Source organism: Microcaecilia unicolor, chromosome 2 (genome assembly GCF_901765095.1).
Source record: "Microcaecilia unicolor chromosome 2, aMicUni1.1, whole genome shotgun sequence".
Lineage (NCBI taxonomy): Eukaryota > Metazoa > Chordata > Amphibia > Gymnophiona > Siphonopidae > Microcaecilia > Microcaecilia unicolor.
In genome coordinates this window covers 74,762,480-74,782,949 of record NC_044032.1, presented here as the reverse complement: position 1 = coordinate 74,782,949, position 20,470 = coordinate 74,762,480, and the positions used below count along the sequence as shown (strand labels likewise).

The 20,470-nt window shown below is 44.2% G+C and overlaps 1 protein-coding gene across 1 annotated transcript in view; it reads left to right on the top strand.

Annotated features, from left to right (window-relative positions):
• Positions 1-20,470, top strand: part of NUP155 (nucleoporin 155) — a 358,702-nt gene that overhangs the window by 30,743 nt on the left and 307,489 nt on the right. Inside the window, exon 3 of the mRNA XM_030193046.1 lies at positions 2,984-3,080. Coding sequence (XP_030048906.1) covers positions 2,984-3,080 — 97 coding nt within the window. The remainder of the gene's footprint in view (positions 1-2,983; positions 3,081-20,470) is intronic.

Here is a 20,470-nt window from a genome sequence, read left to right as displayed (position 1 = left end):
CGGAGACAGGATGCTGGGCTTGATGGACCCTTGGTCTTTCCCAGTATGGCGGTGCTTATGTACTTATGTAAGACAAAACTCGATACCATGGTTCAATGACGAATTAAAAAAACTGAAAACACAATCCAGGAAACTTGAACGAGCATGGAAAAAAACAAAAGATGAACATACACTCAATGCATGGAAACAAAGACACAGAAAATACAAATACGCAATAAGACAAACCAAAAGGTCCTATTACAAAACTAAAATAGGACCGCATTACAAAGATATGAAGAAACTATTCCAACTCGTAAATAAGTTACTAGACACCACTCCTATCACCACAACCAACATAGACATCCCACATGCAGACAAACTTGCTACTTTAACGAAAAAATTATAAAATTACGCAGCACACTGGCAAAGTCCCTATCCAACCGAGGCCTCAACCCGTTCATCTATGCAGATGATGTCACAGTCTACATTCCCTTCAGTTATGACTTGACAGAAATAACCAATAAAATCAGTGACGGCCTGAACATCATGAACTCCTGGGCAAATTCATTCCAACTGAAACTGAAAAAGCACACTGCCTCATCCTCTCATCTCAACATAACAAGTACAAACCCACAACCATAAACACCCTAGAACACACCCTCCCTACCTCAGACAGCCTAAAAATACTCGGCGTCACAATTGACCGCAGCCCTACCCTTGAGAGCCAAGTAAACTCTGTAATAAAGAAAATATTCTATTCAATGTGGAAACTTAAACGAATAAAACCTTTCTTCCTGAGGGAAATCTTTCGAAACCTAATACAATCAATGGTCCTAAGCCATGCAGATTACTGCAATGCAATCTATGCGGAATGTAAAGAACAACTCGCAAAAAAAACTCCAGACCGCCCAAAACACAGCTGCCAGGCTCATATTTAGTAAATCATGCTTCGAAAGTGCTAAACCCCTCTGAGAAAAGCTGCACTGGCTCCCAATCAAAGAACGTATTATCTTCAAAATCTGCACCTTTGTCCACAAAATTATCTACGGCGTAGTCCCAGGATACATGACAGACCTCATAGATCTACCAACCAGAAACAGAATCAGATAAACACGATCATTCCTAAACTTACATTACCCAAATTGCAAAGGACTTAAATACAAAACAACTTCCACATCCAGCTTCTCCTTCGTAAGTGCACAACTATGGATCGGACTCCCAAAAGCTGTAAAAATAATCCATGACCATCTAAACTTCAGAAAATCACTAAAAACCAACCTCTTCAAAAAGGCCTACCCCACCGATCCAACTTATATCCCCACACCCAGCAACACAGCTCAACCAATGATCGTACTGGACAATATACAATCTTCATTCCCTTCGACCTTCACGGTGCCTGACACACACCTACCTCATTCGACCGCAATACAACCTTGTATTTGTTATCAACCGACTGGCGAACGCCTTTAATGTATTATGTAAGCCACATTGAGCCAGCAAATAGGTGGGAAAATGTGGGGTACAGATGTAACAAATTAATAAAAATACAGGAAACACAGTAGATTCAACAGAGGACTTAGTAAGTACTCAAATAAAAACAGAAAGTCTTTATTGGCTAATATAATTATATGAAAGCAGTGCCAGATATGGCTATGTTTTAAAGACTCTTCATTAAAAAAACAACTGCAAATGATTAGAATTATCTATAGTTATAAGATATCTGATATAAAATTAAAATATAAGTAATACAAAGTAGCCTATGTAAAAACAAAATCTTAATAAACTAGTTCAAAGGTAGATCCAAGAAGGGGATACATCTCCACTAAAACAAATACCTAAAAAGGGTATTAATAATTGATACCATCAGGCTTATTTTCAAAGCACTTAGCCTCCCAAAGTTCCATAGAAACCTATGGAACTTAGCCTCCCAAAGTGCTTTGAAAATATGCCTCCATGGGGTTCATTTTCAAAGCGCTTAGACTTACAAAGTTACATTGTAACTTATGGAACTTTGTAAGCCTAAGTACTTTTAAAATACGTCTCTTTTGTAACAAATTTCTCAATAGATTATAAACAAGACATAAGTACTTACCCAAATAAAATTGCTTCTAAATCATACACCGCCAGCCATATGTGAGTATAACAGCCTAAAATTATACATTGATTATACAAGTGATAAAAGGATAATCAGTAGTAATCATCTAATCATAAAAGTTTTCATATTGCATATCTGTTATTTATTAAGCATGTTATATGAATTGCATATCTGTTAGTTCATATAACATGCTTAATAAATATCTCTAAAAAAAAAGTACAGAAAATGAGGAATCTGTTATCTTATGGTTTTTGTGTTCTATGATTTTTTCCTTATCATTAAAAACAAAAAATAAAAATCTTTGTACATTAACATTATGCAATGGTAGCATGTGTAGAATACTGCATCGTGTTCAATCACTAAGGCAGTTTAGATTAGGTTCAGTAAATGGCACCCACGTTTTGGCACTGAAAAAAATAGGCACTTACCGCTGTTTTAGAAATGGTACTCTGAGTTGGGCACTGTTATGGAATAGTGCGTAATGCAGAGATCTGTACCCAACTTTGTTCACAAGGATTTACAACTAATAAAATCTGGTGTGGATTCCCTGAATTCTGTAATACTGCACACATCTTTAGTGATCACCCCTGACTCACCCATGCCCCTCCCATTGCCCTGCTAAATGTTTTGCGTACACATCTTAGAATAGCACATAGGAAAATGTGCACGCAGATCCTGATTGAAGCCAGTTAACTACAATTGGTTGTTAATGCCCAAGTGTTGCTAGTTATTAGCTCGTTACTCAAATTGTGTGTACAGTTTTGGGCGCCATATACAGAATCCAGGGAGTTTGTGTCGTACTTTATAACTGCTCTCCAAGCACAGTGGCCACCAGTGTACCAATTCGAAGTGAGAAGACACTTGTGGGAAATGGAGCCTTATTTTTTCCTTACATCATTGCATCCTCAGATATGCAATGTAACTGTATGATGGGAGTTTTTCCAGAAATCAGCAGGGCCTGGCTCACTATTGACAGTGACATTTTCATGTGGAACTATGAAGATGGGTATGTAGAGAATATGCAATAATGAAAACGTATACAATTTTAGGTTTGAAGAACTAGTAAAAGTAGTAAGTTACATATGGTGTATGTCATCAAAGAGCACCAGGATGTAAATAGTCTCAAGGTGAGCAGGCTTCATGTTGATTGTATTTGAGGCATCTATATAAATATTTTTTTCATTATTATCTATCTAGCTTTGATTAAGGTTAAACAGCTTTTTATTCAGGATCAAAGGAACCATACAGCACACAGCTGAACAGGAATAGCAAACAGAACAGCAGTTCATTACATAATAATGGGAAAGCTATAAGAACAATAAAACACTATACATTATAAAAGAGAAGAAACTTACTAGCCCAATTTTATATACATCCCGTTGTCACCCAGCCCTATACCACTTATCTTTAGAGAAGACAACTAAGATGGCCTGGACTTTTTTTTTTAATTTCAACAGTTTTTATTGATGACAAATCAAAAAGTACAAATCCACCTTAACATAGCAGCATCAATACAATTGTACAAAGCTCAGTGGAACAACACTTCAAGCATACAACATTACGTACAGCCATCAAATTTTGTAATATAGCACTTATCCCTCCCTCCCCCCAAACCATGTTCTATATTTAACATTTATGTATTAACTATTGTTATGGATGAAAACGCATGACTAGCAATTCCTTATTAAACAATAAAAGTCTGATAACAAATAATTCTATCATAACCCATAAACTTTTATATTAAACTCCAATAATTGTGTGTCATGTTTTGCTCTGTGTATTATTGCCTTGTTTAAATCCCAACAGTGTTTACAGACGAGACTTCTGAATATGTTTCTCCAAGTGAGTCTTCTCCAAGCTATTACATGTAACTCTTCAATATACATAGAATATTACCTTTTACAAAACTATATCCCCTCCCCCCTCCCCCACCTCCACCTCCCTCCCCTTTATTCTCTTAAACCAACTTTTACTTTATGGCGTTCCTCTACCTCTCCCCGCAGTATAATTATCAGAGTGTAGGTTAACATATCCTGTTTACCTTGGCACTTTACACCATTTTCTGAGGCGGACTTCCCAAACTATGCATACTCCAACTAACCACCCCCACTCCCAAAATATTTAGCCTCCCCCTGATGGCCTGGACTTTTAAGACTCCAGGACATCCATTAAGGTAAATGTATCAAGAATTCCCTAACTCTTCCCTCCCCCCCAACCCAGGCAGAGGGCTCCGAGAAGCCCATTATTGAGCAATAACCAAATCGTGATATGTTCTGAAATTGAAATTTATTCAAAACTGCACTTCTGGCCTTGTGGGAGATACTTTGTAAGTTACAGTTCCAAACAAGACAAAAAAACACTTTCTTTTTCTGTGGGTAGCCTAGGCAGCCCATGCCTTCCATAACATTAAAATCTATTTCTTGAGACCAACAATCAATTTCTCGTGTGGGGACTGCTTTATCACATTAAGGCATGTAATCTGTTTCTCTACTACCAAAGGGAGGGAGGCTCGTTCTTCAAACAATGGTTGAGTTCCCCAGCGCATAGGCTTTACTAAGAAATAAGCGAGAAGCTGTTTCAGAAATCCCATAAGCTGCCCACATGAAAAAAAGTGTTGTGCTCCCTCTGACATTTGAAACACTGAACAAGAGTCACCGAACCTGCTTTAGAGGCCTGGTACTGTGATATATTTGCTTTATGACGTACACGATATTGACGGTCCTAGAGTTCGGCACAGCACTAAAGACCTGCTTTGAGATAGTCTTGATCAGTTTAGAGAAATCCACCCCCTACAGATCATACCCAAGGTCTTTACTCCAAGCCTCCTGATGAGAACCCATACCCCTGCGGAGGGGGAAGAGAAGCCAAAACTCTATGCAGTCCAGACACAGAGACCTGTCCAAAAGCATTGCTCTGCAAAACATTTCTGAGCCTTTGACCTAATTCTGTTTTCAAAGCAGCTTGATCTAAGCTTGCATAATAGTGGTATAGCTGCATATAAGCAAAATGATCCTTTTGTGTTAAAGAAAGTCTTTGTTGTAATTCCAAAAAAGAATAGAGACGGCCATCTTCATTCAAGAGATGTTCAATTAAAGTGATACTCAAATCTGACCATCTCGTAAAGAGCCAAGACTCCATGCCTGGAAGAAAATCACCATTATCCCTACATGGCAACAAATCACTAACAGTAGGATTCTGGTTCCAAAATTGCAAAAGCTCTCGCCAAACACTTCTCAAGGGTTGCAACAGTATACTGCTGCGGTAAATCTGTGGCAAACTCTTAGCCCTAGTCTGCCAAAGAAAGTTCAAATGCCATGGAGCAAACCGTGCCCGTTCCCAAGATACTGGGATAAATTTCTCAGAAGCAAATATCGAATCCCAAAGATGCCTTAGTATATAAGCCTGATTATATTTTCTAAGACAGGGTATACCTAACTTTTCCTGCAACCAAGTATCATAAAGATACTTCATATGCATTTTTGATTTATTCCTACCCCAGAAAAACTTCCTGCACATTCTAGTCAGCAACTGCAAATCTTTCCTCAAGAGAAATGGTGGTAACACTTGCAAAACATACAGCCAGCGAGGGGAAATCACTGTTTTAAAGAGATTAGGTGACTCCATTTTTCAAACTGAAGTTTAGTATCCTGCAACAACGTGTCTGCATTCATATGATATATGCTTTGTGTGCCTATAGACACAGAAAGTATATATCGTATGAATGTAGACAGGTTGTGGCACAAGCCCTCTATCATTTCTGGGAGGATACGAGATAAATGGTTTGATAGGACTTTAGCAAATAATTTAGCTTCATAGTTGAGCAGCAAAATTGCTCTATGGGATTCTGGTTTCTTCAAATTACGGCCTGGTTTTGGCAAAACTACTGTCTGAGCTAATCACAGTGACTCAGGCAGTTGTCTTCCTCACCCTATAGAATTGACAATGGAAGTCAGTGTGGTGGGGGGGGGGGGGCAACCTCATCCCTCATCCCTCATCATCTTATAAAATTCACCCCTATAACCATTTGGCTCAGGGGCCTTTCCAAGGGGATCCTCTGTATAGCCCAAGCTATCTCCTCCTCTCCAAAAGGTGCACTTAACATGGTCAGATTTTCCAGGTCCAGTCGTGGAAGGTCCAAACCAGACAGATACTTAGAACTTTCCCAACAGTGGAGGAACAGGAAGGGAATACAGTTAAGCAGCATAATCGCTCATACTCTGATTAATGTGAAGAACCCTATTCCCTATATTCTAGATCCCCGTTGGAGGAGTACAGGGCATCTGTCTTGAAAGGACCCTGACGAGGATAGGCCAACCGGGCCAGTAATTTACCACTCTTGTTAGCATTTTTATATAACTGATATTGAAAATAAGTACGTGACTTTTGGGTATTCTGATGAATCAGTTCATTTAAGGTTTGTTGTAATTCTAAGAGCTGAGTTTTGACTTGAATATTGTGATAGAGCCCATAGAATTGCCATACTGGTGAAATCTCTTTTTCCAAATAGAGCAATTCCCTCTCCTTAGCCTTTTTTTGGTGATAAGCATAGGACATAATCTCCCCTCGTAGCAGTGCTTTAGCTGTGTCCCAGTATAAGATAGGCGCATCCACGTGAGCAGCATTCATCTATTTGTAGGGCTGCCATTTCTGCGAGAGGAAGTCTTGAAATCTCCCATTCCCATGAAAATGAACAGGAAACCGCCACTGATAAGATTTTGAGGGTGTCCCAGGGAAGTCCAATTGAGTAGACACCATAGCGTGGTCTGATATTTTAATAGATCCAATCTCCGCCTCTTGTACTACTGTAAATAGACAGCGTGAAATAAGTGTAATCAATCCTGGATATGGTGGAGTGCGCTCAAGACAGTATAATCTTGATCAACTGGATGTAAAGTGTGCCACATATCCACCATATCCAGAACTTCACACAGCAGTGGAACACCACTGAATGCATGGTAGGAGTCCCCCAGTTTCTTGTGTGATCTATCTAACTGTGGGTCACCCACCTCATTGAAATCCTCTCTCACCAGATAAGGGACCCCTTCAAAACTTTGGAGGTGTTGAAGAATCTGCCTTTAAAAGACTTTACTAAGTATTTGGTGCATACACATTGCAAAGGAGCAATGGGTGGCTTTCAACAGTTAAATAAACTATTACAAATCTACCAGCATCATCATGAACAACCTTATGTGTAGTAATCTGGACGCCCTTCCTGACTAATATAATAACTCCAGCCTAGAGATGGGAGTAACTAGTAAGGTAGTTAAATTTTCTGATGACACGAAGTTATTAAATCGCGGGAGGATTGTGAAAAATTACAAGAGGACCTTATGAGACTGGGAGACAGGGCGTCTAAATGGCAGATGACGTTTAATGTGAGCAAGTGCAAAGTAATGCATGTGGAAAAGAGGAACCCGAATTATAGCTATGTCATGCAAGGTTCCACATTAGGAGTCACAGACCAAGAAAGGGATTTAGGTGTTGTCGTCGTCTGATACGTTGAAACCTTCTGCTCAGTGTGCTGCTGCAGCTAAGAAAGCAAACAATGTTAGGTATTATTAGGAAAGGAATGGAAAACAAAAATGAGGATGTTTTAATGCCTTTGTATCGCTCCATGGTGCGACCGCACCTCGAATATTGTGTTCAATTCTGGTCACCGTATCTCAAAAAAGATATAGTGGAATTAGAAAAGTTGCAGAGAAGGGTGACAAAAATGATAAAGGGGATGGGACGACTTCCCTATGAGGAAAGGCTAAAGCGGCCAGGGCTCTTCAGCTTGGAGAAAAGGCGGCTGAGAGGAGATATGATAGAGGTCTATAAAATAATGAGTGGAGTTGAATGGGTAGATGTGAAGCGTCTGTTTACACATTCCAAAAGTACTAGGACTAGGGTGCATTCAATGAAGCTACAAAGTAGTAAATTTAAAATGAATCCGAGAAAATGTTTCTTCACTCAGCATGTAATTAAACTCTGGAATTCGTTGCCAGAGAATGTGGTAAAGGCAGTTAGTTTAGCGGAGTTTAAAAAAGGTTTGGACGCCTTCCTAAAGGAAAAGTCCATAGACCATTATTAAATGGACTTGGGGAAAATCCACTATTTCTGAGCTAAGCAGTATAGAATGTTTTGTACTTTTTTGGGATCTTGCCATGTATTTGTGACCTGGATTGGCCACTGTTGGAAACAGGATGCTAGGCTTGATGGACCTTTGGTCTTTCCCAGTATGGCAATAGTTATGTACTTATGTCATGAGCGGAGGACTCAAAATAAGAACCTACCCACCAATAATTAAGCTTCTGATGTTCCTTAGCATCCAGTTGACTTTCCTGGAGGAGGGCAATAGACACCTTCTGTTGGTTCAAGGCCTGCAATATTGTATTTTGTTTGACTGGTGATGAAATACCATTCACATTCCAAGTCGCTGCCTTAAAGGGGATTATGTAACGGCACTGAACAAGTGAGATAGAAAAGTGAAAAACACTCCAAAGGAGCGACAGAGATATCCCAGCCAGTGTCCCCGCCCCTCCTTCCAAACAGTAAATTCAAATTTGCCCACCCAGCATACCAAGAATTCCTGCCTGCATTCTCCCGCCCATCCCTCTCCTAATGGGCACCATTAGGTGCTTGACTTCTGTGCCCCTATCTATGGTCCCCTTTGCACAGGTAGGTACCCAGCCTGCCCATCAAAAAAAGAAATGGGGAGCAACAAATGCCTCTTTAAAACATGGGATTAGAAAAACCTCACATCCTCTGCCCCAGACAAGCATTCAGTGAAAAAACCAGCATAACCAAGAGAGTACAAAACTGAAAAATTCAAACAAGCAAAGGAGGCATACTAGATCCCCCACTCTCAACAGAGCCTTAAATGTCCAAGCCCAAGATCTGATAGTACAGAATCTTCATTTGGATGTGCTTGGTCAGTCTCATTCCAACTGGTCCACAAAAGTTTGGGCTGCTGCCACTGTATCATAATAATGTGGGGCACCAAATACTCAATTTAGCTGGATAGAGCAGACTAAAGCGTACTTGCAATTTGTGTAGGCAGCCATACAACTGAGCGAACTGCTTACGTTGAAGCGAGACTTTGGATGAGTAGTCCTGGAAACACAAGATCTTATGTCCATGTCCTTCACAGTCCAGTGTTTTATCACTTTGGAGAGCCAACATGTTGATAGTGGAGTAGTCTGAAAATGACTACCCTGGGACGCACCATAACTGATCTTTTGGGACCCAAGTGATGTGCGTGTTCTATACGCAGAAGACCAGCAGTGCTTTGATGTTGCAGGATTTTAGGGAACTAGGCTTCTACAGAGTTCTGCTTCCTGCACCAATTCCGGCAACCCAACCAGTCTCAGGTTGTTTCTACGGGAATGATTTTGAAAATCATCCACTTTCTCCAAAAAAGAAGCAACCTTAACTTGCAGATGCCTGAGTTCCACTGAAGACTCCTGAGTCAAGGTCTTAACCTCTCCCACCCTCTTCTGAACCGCCTGTAGGTCTTTGGCGAAAGTAGTGGGATGATGCTCCAAGCTGTCCAATTTATCAAGTATTTGCTGCAATTGTGTGCCCATAGCCTGTTCCACGGCCAAGCGGATGTCATGTCCCCTACCTCAATGCAAGCGGCGTCCTCGGGCTGTGCGGGGTCCCGTCGACACGCACACTTGACTTGCACAGCCCTGAGTCATGTGTGTGTAGTTCTTCTCTGGCTGCAGGCTCCTTGATTGCTTTGCTTCCACCCACCTGTGTCTGCTCTCTCTCTGCCTGCCTTCCCTTGCTTCTCTCCTATTGGTCTTCCAGTTCCTCCTTCCCCTGCTCTTGTCCTATGGCTGTGCTCCTTATCCCTGCTGGTTCCTGCTGGTGTCAGGCGCCAGCAGTTTATCAGCTGAGCTCTTCCTGGACTCCATGCTGGTAGGTGTTACTTGCTCAGTAGTTTGCTTCTTATCTACTTTGTCCCTCGTTGCTGACTTTGCCTGTACCTGGATTACTCTTTTGACCTGCTGTCTGCCTATTGACTTTACCTGTGCCTGGATTACTCTCTTGTCTGCTGCCTGCCTACTGACTTTGCCTATGCCTGGATTACTCTCTTGACCTGCTGCCTGCCTATTGACTTTGCCTGTGCCTGGATTACTCTCTTGTCTGCTGCCTGCCTACTGACTTTGCCTATGCCTGGATTACTCTCTTGACCTGCTGCCTGCCTATTGACTTTGCCTATGCCTGGATTACTCTCTTGACCTGCTGCCTGCCTATTGACTTTACCTGTGCCTGGATTACTCTCTTGTCTGCTGCCTGCCTACTGACTTTGCCTATGCCTGGATTACTCTCTTGACCTGCTGCCTGCCTATTGACTTTACCTGTGCCTGGATTACTCTCTTGACCTGCTGCCTGCCTATTGACTTTACCTGTGCCTGGATTACTCTCTTGTCTGCTGCCTGCCTACTGACTTTGCCTATGCCTGGATTACTCTCTTGACCTGCTGCCTGCCTACTGACTTTGCCTGTACCTGGATTACTCTCTTGACTTGCTGCCTGCCTGGCCGATACGTTCACCACCCCGCTTCCAGCTCTGTCTCGTAAGTCCTGCAGGCCGCGCCGACCTCTGGAGAATGGCGGTCAGCGCAAGTGAAACCCGGGGTTGTCCGGCCGCCAAGCAGAACCTGGTCCATACCGGGCTCAGCAGTGCTGTATTTGGTACAAGAACTCACAACTCTGCCAGCGGACTTCTATAACAATTTTAGCAGCCCATTGAGAGCCCACTGTAGTTGAGGAAGGGGCACTCCTTTCTGCCACTTTTAGGTTGCCCTCACAGCTGTTCTCGGAGTCCTTTCTGGGCCCTCTAGATGCCATGTGGAAGTACGCCAAGACTGCAGATATCACCAAAAGTACCACAGAGGTCTGAAGGAAGAAGGGGGGGGGGGGGTGGGGGCTAGGTCTAGCAACAGAATACAGTCCTATAGACCAAACCCCAACCTAGTGAGAAGGCACACTTTCAATCCAGGGAAGTGTCCATAAGTTGCTATGAGAGATTCCTTTGAGTGGACAGCACCTCCAGTGTTAAGCAGGGAGAGTAGGAGAGAAAAAATAAAAAACAGGCACAGGTCTACCCAGGCCTCCAGTAGAACTCCAATAAGGCGGCCCTGCAAAGAATCTGAGTCATCCACATCAAATCAAAGGCCCAAGGGGCAGCAACCAACACCACTTTTCGCTCCACCAAGAGCACACTCCAGCACTTGTCTGCAGTGCAGCCCCGGAGAAGAAATCAGCACAAGGAGAAGTTTGATGGGTACTGGATTCGTTCTGTGCTCTCTCCCGCGCGACTACACTAGGCAATGCGCGAAGAGGCTCTCATTGCTTCCAGGCCATCTCCTCCACAGATCCTGTGACTGAAATGGTGCTGCGCTCCACGCTGCCAGAGTCTGCAGGCTGTCACTGCTCCTCTCCTGCCGCCCAGGCAACCAAGTCTGCCGCACTGGTCCTCTCTGTCTCACACCTTCGCCGATCCCCAGACCAAAAGATGCCATTCTGACAATGGGGAGGGGGCGATCGCATGCTGCTAGCTCTGATTATCAGCGCCGTACTTCATGACAGGCGATTCAAGAGGCAGAGCTTAATGCAGGGGAGCTTGTATGCCTAATGCGTGAGGCTGCGGTTCTAAAATTAAATAGAGCATCCAGGTAGTCAGTATCGGGAGTTTTACAGAAGGGGGCATCAGGAATTCAGCATGTAGCGGCCAACTTGGCCGGCAGCCCCACTGGAAGTCTCTAGCTTTGATTAAAAGCATCTATTCATATAATATGGTGAAAGACATTTGTATATGACCCAGGTTAGGAGCCAATCATAAATGGTTATCAAAACTATAATTTTTATGAATTTATAGAAGTTAATTTAATTGGATTTTTGCATTTTGTAGAGGCTAGTCTTCATACTCATAGTACATTACAAATGGTATGTTACTTCTAAATAGAATATTCAAATAGAAGAATAAACCAACGGTTTAATGGGACAGAGTCAACATAGGAAGTCTTGCCTCACTAATTTGCTTCATTTCTTTGAAGGTGTGAATAAACTTGTAGATAAAGGTGAGCTGGTTGATGTAGTGTATAGATCAAAGTTCCTCTTGAGAGACACCTGAGAAAATTTAAAAAGTCATGGGATAGGAGGCAATGTCCTTCTGTGGATTAGGAATTGGTTACTGGACAGATAAGGGGTTAAATGGCCATTTTTCTTTTCTTTTTTTGTTTTTTTTTAATGTTTTAATATTTTATTAAAGAAAATATAGAATTAGTTCAAAAGCAATACATCTGCAATAAAGCCAATATTACAAAAGAGCAAATAAGATAATAAACCCCACTTTGAGATCCCCAAGTTCATCTCCCACCCCAACTACAGGAGAACTAATAACCCCACTCCCCCAAAAGATATATGGCAAAATGTACTATGTTAAAGCTGTGAGTTGGGTAGCCTTGGCAATCTCGTCTCTGTGGGTTGCGCAGAAGGCTACTGAGTTGAATCTCATACTTTATAATAGGAAAGTAAGTGGCCAGTATGTAAAGCGGTGAGTTTGGACATTTTGATGAATATGATCGCTGGCAGTCCCAGCAGCATGGGCTGTTTCCATTCAGCTGCCAAAGTTAACTTGCTGGTAACAAACATGTGAATTACCAGCTTGTGCACCATATGCTTCACCCCATAGGGCTTTTAATGCAAGAGACAATGATCAGCCTTCACAAGATAGGTTACCTGTGTCAAAGCAGAGAAAAATTGGACAACCATTGTCCAGTATTGCTGCGCCACCAGGCAAGTCCACCACATGTTGTATGTATCTCAAACGGCCCTACACTGTCACCAGCTTGTCAGAACCTCCTATGGAACATTTTTAACGGGCATTGTGGTTGTAGAGTATTTTATAGTCATTTTCTATCAAATGACTTGCCATAGACACTTTTAGCAAATATTTAAATCTGCGTTCTCAACTCTGAGATTCATAAATGGTACCCAAATCACTTTCCCACTGTGAAGTATAGTATTGAAGCAGCTGAGAGTAGGAAAGGAGCCCAATAGAGACAGGATGTACTCCCTCTCCCACTGCCAGCATTCATAGTTCTCTCCAACATGTCTCTTCCACAACTCGGATCCTTCCTCACCCTTTGGAGGATAAAATCCCTCATTTGACAATACTGAAAAGCATGGGAATTGGGAATGCCATACTCTTCTTATAAGTCCTCAAAAGATACTGTCCCCTCTTCCCAAACCTGCCCCAGTACCCTTAACCTCAAGCACTACCAGTAGTGAAACTATGTGTCCCGAACTCCTGGTAGAAGTTTTGGGACAGAGTGAATTGCCATATGTAAGAAAAAAGTGTGATTATGGAAAAACTGAGCTCGTACCTGACCCCCCCCCCAAGACTGCTAACAGGCCCTGAAGCAAAGGAAGAGCCTCTCCAGTACTCACAGAGCCCAACGCGGGAGCCATGGTGTCGCCCACAGAGGCTGCAAGGCTATCCAAGATTGCTCAAGATCTTTCCAGGCTTTCTGGGTGCCCTGAAGCCAATCGGTCAAGATACTGGTAATAAAGATGAAAAAAGGGCACTCCCATTCTTCCCTCCTGCTGGAGCTGGTACATCACTGAGCAGAGTACCCTTTGGGACTGGCACCTCCAAATGTAGGCAAAACATTTACACTGCAAATTAATGAAAAAGGTTTTTGAGATGGTGAGATGCAGGGCCATGAACAGGTATAGGAGCTTGGGGAGGAGCATCATTTTAATGGCATGAATGCGACCTGCCCAAGAGAGATTCAGCCCTTCTCATCTCTCCAACTCTACCAGACATTCACGGATCTTAGGTGGATAGTTGACCCTGTAAAGGTTGCCAAATTGATGAGTAAAATTAACCCCCCAAATAACGAATGTGGTGGACTGCCCAGCGAAAGGGGTACCAGGCCTGTAGCTGAGTCTCCTGCCCATCCAGGAGGATGATGTTCAATATCTCTGTCTTGCTCATATTGACTTTAAACCCTGAAACCTGACCATACTCCTGCAACTCCTCTACGACCCCTGCAAATAAGATCTCAGGCACGGTCACAGTCAAAAGGACATAATCTGCAAAAAGCATAATTTTTGAATCAAGGGGACCATGACAGAACCCATTGATATCATCTGGTTGATCCTGAATCCTGCTAGCCAGGGGCTCAATGAAGAAAGCAAATAATAGGAGGGACATGGCGCACCCCTGTGTCATACCGTGGTGCAGTGAGAAGGATGACAAATAGCGGCTGTTAATACGAACTGAAGCCTGAGGACGAGTGTAGATCAAATGAAGCCAGTGAAGAAAACGGCCCTGTATACCCACCTCCGGAAGACGGAGAACAAAAAATGCCACTGGACCTGATTGAACGCTTTCTCCATGTCTATAGAAAGCAGAGAGGAATGTTGGTAGCTTGTGCACAATAAATAAAATATAATGCTCGGCGAATGTTGTCAAATGTTTAGCCGCCATGGACAAATGCAGGCTGATCTTCTTGTACCAGTTCCAGCAATACCCGGTAAAGATTTTATACTTGGACCCTAATAGGGAAATACCGAAATAGTGCGATAGGAGCTGCAGAAGTGTGTATCCTTGCCTGACTTGGGCAAGACATTAACAGCAGCCACATTCTAAGTCTCCGGCAAGGGATCAACCATTAAAAGAATTAAATACCTGTAAAAGCACCGGGACTAAAAGTGAACAAAAACACTTATAAAATTTATTGAATCCATTGGGCCCCGGCGCCTTGCCATTTGGCAAGTCCCGAATCGCCTTAGAGACCCCCTCGAGGCTGATGGGTTGGAAAAGGGCCCACTGCGCAGGTTCATAGAGCTCGGTCAACCATGTCCCCTCTATGAATCTGAACATTGAGGAGCACCAATTAGAGATCACCCAGATCCAGAAAGCCATTGCGCCTCAGCTCTCCACTCACCCACCACACAATCCACATTCATCCATATCCTGTCCCTTCCCTATATCAGTCTGGGCATCCCTGGAAATACCTGGGGAAGCATCAGCTTGAGAAAGTGCCCTCCACTTCCTACCCTCTATGTTTGTAACAACAAGAAAAATAACAGCAGCAGTAACCCTTAAACATTGAAACTAGAATGCGCTAGCAAAGCTAACTGGGTCACAGTCCCAAGCAGGGATGTTATGGCAACCTCATGTCTTATGGAGGCACAACTAGTCCTCTGCTCATCTAAATACTGTCTCCAGATGTCAAGAAGAATCCAGCAGACCCCCCTGGAAAGTGCAGCCCAGAATACATGACTCCTAGGGTAACTTGCTAGCAGACTGTTGTTGCTGCAGGCACTTATGACCCTTCACAACCCTCTGCCACTTTGGGTGGCCCTTCACTGCAGAGGAAGGCTGCTCAGGTGGTGGAGCTGTTCCTGTTTTTCTCTCTGGATTATCCCCGAGCCTCCTACAGTGTGTGAACCTGATGCAGATGCCCATCTTCGTAAAAGAGGAGAGCAAAGGGATAACGCCATTTATGTTTAATCCCCAACTCATGCAAGCAGGCAGTGAAGGGCTGCAGCTCAGATCGCCAATTGAGGGTGGCATTAGCTAGATCTTGGTAAACTTCTACCTGATAGGAGTCCCATTGGAAATTGTTGGCCTGTTGCGCAGCTTTGATGATAATCTCCTTCACCTTGTAATCACAGAAACAGGCCACAGTATCTTTGGGCTGATTGTGTCTGGGACTCCCCAGAGCCCTATGAACCCGTTTCAGGAGGACTGATGCTGGATCAGACAAAAGGGCACTGGCTATCTGTTGTACCACCGCCTTGTTGTCCATGTAAGGGGGGGGGGGGTCTGGTTGGCCCTGAAATAGAAGAGTCTGGTGCTGGCTTTGGGTTTCCAGATTTTCCAGTTTGTCCGTAAGTTGCCAGGTGCCTACACTAAGGTCTGCACTTGGTCAGGGGAGCCCAGTGCTTCTGTATGCTTCTCTATGCATTCTTCCACCTCTTCAACATGGTGCTCTAGCTGCCAAATCTCCCTGTGTAGCTCCGCTCCCAGTGCCTCCAAGTCACTGCGCACCGCCTTGATATCCACATATGTCTCCTGTAACCAGTTTTTAAGTCCTGGGGGGGGGGGGGGGGGGGGGGGGGAGGGGGATCTGATGGCCCTGTGCCCATCCCAAACAGATCCGGTAGAGAGTCAGCAGTGGGGAAACAAGACCCCAGGTTGAATTGCTGCCGCAAACCCTGCCTTATGGTCAGGTGCGTGCCGCATTTGTATGCGAATGCCATTAGGTCCACCAAGCGTGATCGCCCACTCATTGTGGCAGATTCCTTACTTACTGAGCCCCTGAAGGTATGTAGTTAAAATGCTGGATGTGGGCGGATCACAATAAACTGCTAATTGTCACTTGGGGTAGGATGGAGCTCACAGCTCAAGCAGCCATACTGCCTGATGACCTAAATGGCCATTTTTCTCAGTGGAGGAGGGTGAATAGTGGAGTGCTGCAAGGATCTGTTCTGGGATCGGTGCAATTTAACATAGTTATAAATGATCTGGAAATCGAAGTGTCGAGTGAGGTGATTAAATTTGCAGATGACACAAAACTATTCAAAGTTGTGAAAACACATGTGAATTGTGAAAAATTGAAGGAAGACATTAGGAAATTGGAAGATTGGACAACCAAATAGCAGATGAAATTTAATGTGGACAAATGCAAGGTGATGCATATTGGGAAGAATAATCCTGCTGCATAATTTCTACGGTCTTCTGCTGGTTTCACAGAACTGTGCATTTCACTTTTCCCATTGCCTAATCGCTAAGATGACATTATGAACTGTGCTTTAATTAAATCTCCCACCTTCCAGGAGCCTGCGCCGGTTGTGCGTGCGAAATGAGCCTGACTAAGGAGCAGGTTGTGCTCCTTGGGGTGCCTCCTTGGGTGGATGACTTTGCCCTTCCTCGTGTCCCTTTTGTTTTGGTTTTGCCTTTGCCGTATTCCACCACAGTTTACTTCCCTTGACTTCCCCATCCCGGTCTGTATTGGCATCCACTCCACTCCCATTCCGTTCCATGGGTCCTTTTCCCCATCCCTGGCTCCTTGTCCCCATTCCCTTCATGCGGAAGCACCCTCCCAACCCCTATCCTTTCTCTCATGTGCTTGCTCCCTTAGACACAAGGGCCTTATTGCATGTTTACTGGACAAGTCATTTGTTCCCAGATGTTGTTATCCACCTGGGAACAAATGACTTGTCCAGTAATACCCCACTTGCCAGGCAGAGAGCTTTTCAGGAGCTGGGAGAGGGGTTAAAACCTTTGATACAAACAATAGCTTTCTCTGAAGTACTACCTACCTTTGGGAAGGGAGAGAAAAGATTGCAAAGTACTGAGAATTTCAATAGCTGGCTCAAAGCCTGGTGTCACCAAGAAGGGTTTAGGTACAAGGAGGATGGGGCAATACATGGAAAAACAAAAGACTATACTGTAACAATGGGCTGCATCTCACTGTGGCAGAAAAAAAAATCTTTGGGGAGAAATTCAGACAATATATTTCTAGGCATTTAAACTAGAAGGTGGGGGTGGCATATGGAGGCAGTTCACTTCAAGTGGTCACCCCCCAGCTAAAGACAAGATGCGTCAGTAGAAAAGAAAGCAATGAAAACAACAATCTTAGGAAATCACTTCTTACCAACACAGCAAGAAGTGAGACTAAACAAGAAACTAAACAGAAGATAAAAATTCCACGGAAATGTAGATGGAAAGCAATGACCACAAATGCTCGCAATCTAAGCAATATCGTTCATGACCTTCAAGCCCTGATGTTGGAGGCAGACTTAGACGTTGTTGCAATCACGGAGACATGACTCAATGGTTCCCATGAATGGGATGCAAACGTACCAGGCTATAATCTATTTAGGAAGGATAGAGATGGTTGTAAAGGTGGAGGAGTAGATCTGTATGGGAGAAATAATATCGCAGCGACTGAAATGACAGGGACTTGGGGAAAGGAAGAAGCAATATGGATCATCTTAAAAAGAGATGATAGAACCTCTGTCCACGTGGGTGTTTACAGACCTCTGACACAATTGGAGGAACTAGATAAAGATCTGATTGTAGATATTCAAAAGTTGGGAAAGAAGAGAGAGGTGATGTTGCTGGGAGATTTCAATCTGCTGGATGTAGATTGGAAGGTTCCATCTGTGGAATCAGAAAGAAATAGATCATGGATGCTTTTCAAAGTGCTCTGCTCAGACAAATGGTGATGGAACCCACGAGGGAGGGAGCGACGCTGGATCTGGTGCTCACAAATGGGGATAGTTTGTCAAATGTCCGACTGGGTGCCCACCTGGGTGTTGCGTTCTCGAGGGCCTTGGCATTCTGTCAGGTCCTCGAGGCAGGACTGGAGTTCGTGAGCCCTTGGGCCACTGCCGAGGAGCAGCAGCGGCAGGCAAGACCACTTCGGGACTGGAACTCTGGACTGGAGTAGTACAAGGCAGGCAATTAGAACAGATGAGACAGGAACAGCTTCACCTGCACCTAGCCACCGTTCCTCCGGAGTTGAGCTCCGAAGTGCAGGCGGCCGGCAGGACTTGCAGGATAAGGCAGGAACTGAAGATCCAGAGGACCCACCCTGGGTCGTCTGGGATACACGAGGGTGACAGGGCACGGAACTAGACTCAGACAGTGTGCTGCTGCACAGCCACTAGCAAGACCCAGAAGATAGACCAAGGAACACAAGGCGTACAGAAGCTAGCAGGAGCAAGGACTAGGGCAGCAACACACTAGGCAGAAGGGGATCCGGGAATACCCACAGGGTAAACCCTCTAGCTAGGTGGAGACAGGATACAGGAATAATCGCCCAGGAAAACACACTAGCCAGACAGATACAGGATTCAGGATATACCCTCAGGATATACAAGCAGGGTAGGCACACAGGCTAGGCAAGGCAGGACTCAGGGTAAAGAGAGCAAACCAGGAATAACAGGCCAAGGGTCTTGGGCAGGCAGCACAGCAAACAGAGTAACCAGGAAGAACAGGCCAAGGGTCTGAAGCCACAGCCAGTCCACACACTGACTGGGGAACCCACAAAGGCTGAGGCTTCGCATACAGACAGAGAACAAACCCGGACAAAGGCTTCACCCCAACCCAGGGTAAGCCAGGAGCAGAGGCTTCACCCCAAACACAGGGTAAGCCAGGAAGGACCCTCAGTCCACAGACAGACAGTGGCAGGGAAGACCCCCCATGGAAGGACAACAGAGACACAGACACAGAAAGAAACTGGGCTTGAACCCAGAGAGAGGCTAAGCAGTAGTGCAGCAGACACTTACTAACCTGACCTGGCCTAAGAGCATAACACTTATGCAAAGGCCCTGACTGCAAGCACAGCACTTCCTTATGAAGGCTCTCACTGATGAGTCACCAGCAGCAGGACAGAAGCAGGAAGTACACTGACTCCAAAGAGAGGCTTGACACACATAGGAAGTGAGCCCACAGGAAAGACAAGCAGGAGCCATCTTGGAAGCTGGCACAGAGCCGGTGGCAGCCATCTTAGATGCTGGCTCCCTAGAGAGACATAGCCCACACAGGTGAGGTCTAGTGAAGCAATCAGGTTCATGCTGAAAGCAGCCAGCACACCAGGACAGAGACAAGACTAACACAGAAGCCAGCAGAGCTGCTGACCCCCAGAAAAGAAGGTAAGGCTGAGGGTGGTCACAGCCACAGACGTGACAGTGGGCAGCAGTGACCATCAAACAGCTTGGTTTGATATGACAGCTGAAGTGGAGGGTGGCCACTCAAAACTCAAAGTCCTGGAGTTCAAGCATGCTGACTTTAGTAAAATGTGGGAATACCTGAGGAAGGAGCTGATGGGCTGGGAGGAAGCTATAAATATGGCCACAAACCTTTATGTAAGGAGAGTAAATAAAAGCAAGAAAAAAAGGAAACCGGTATGGTTCTCCAAGCAAGTGGCTGAGAAAATAAAGGCTAAAGAGTTGGCGTTCCTGAAATACAGAAAAACTCAAGAAGAGGAACAAGGAGAGGAATACCGGATGAAACTGAAAGAAGACAAGAGAGAGATATGTCTGGTGAAAGCGGAAGAACAAATGGTTAGAAATGTAAGGAGGGGTGACAAAAATTTCTTCAGGTATATTAGTGAAAGGAGGAAGACTAAAAAGGGAATTGTGAGACTGAAAGATTCTGTGAACCGCTATGTAGATAATGATGAAGAAAAAGCAAATTTGCTAAATAGATACTTTTGTTCTGTTTTCACTGAAGAAAATTCTGGAGAAGGACCGCAGTTGACTGGCAAAAGTACATATGAGAATGGAGTGGATAAAGCACCGTTCACGGAAGAGAGTGTGTTTGAACAACTAGAAAATCTAACAGTGGACAAAGCCATGGGACCGGACGGGATCCACC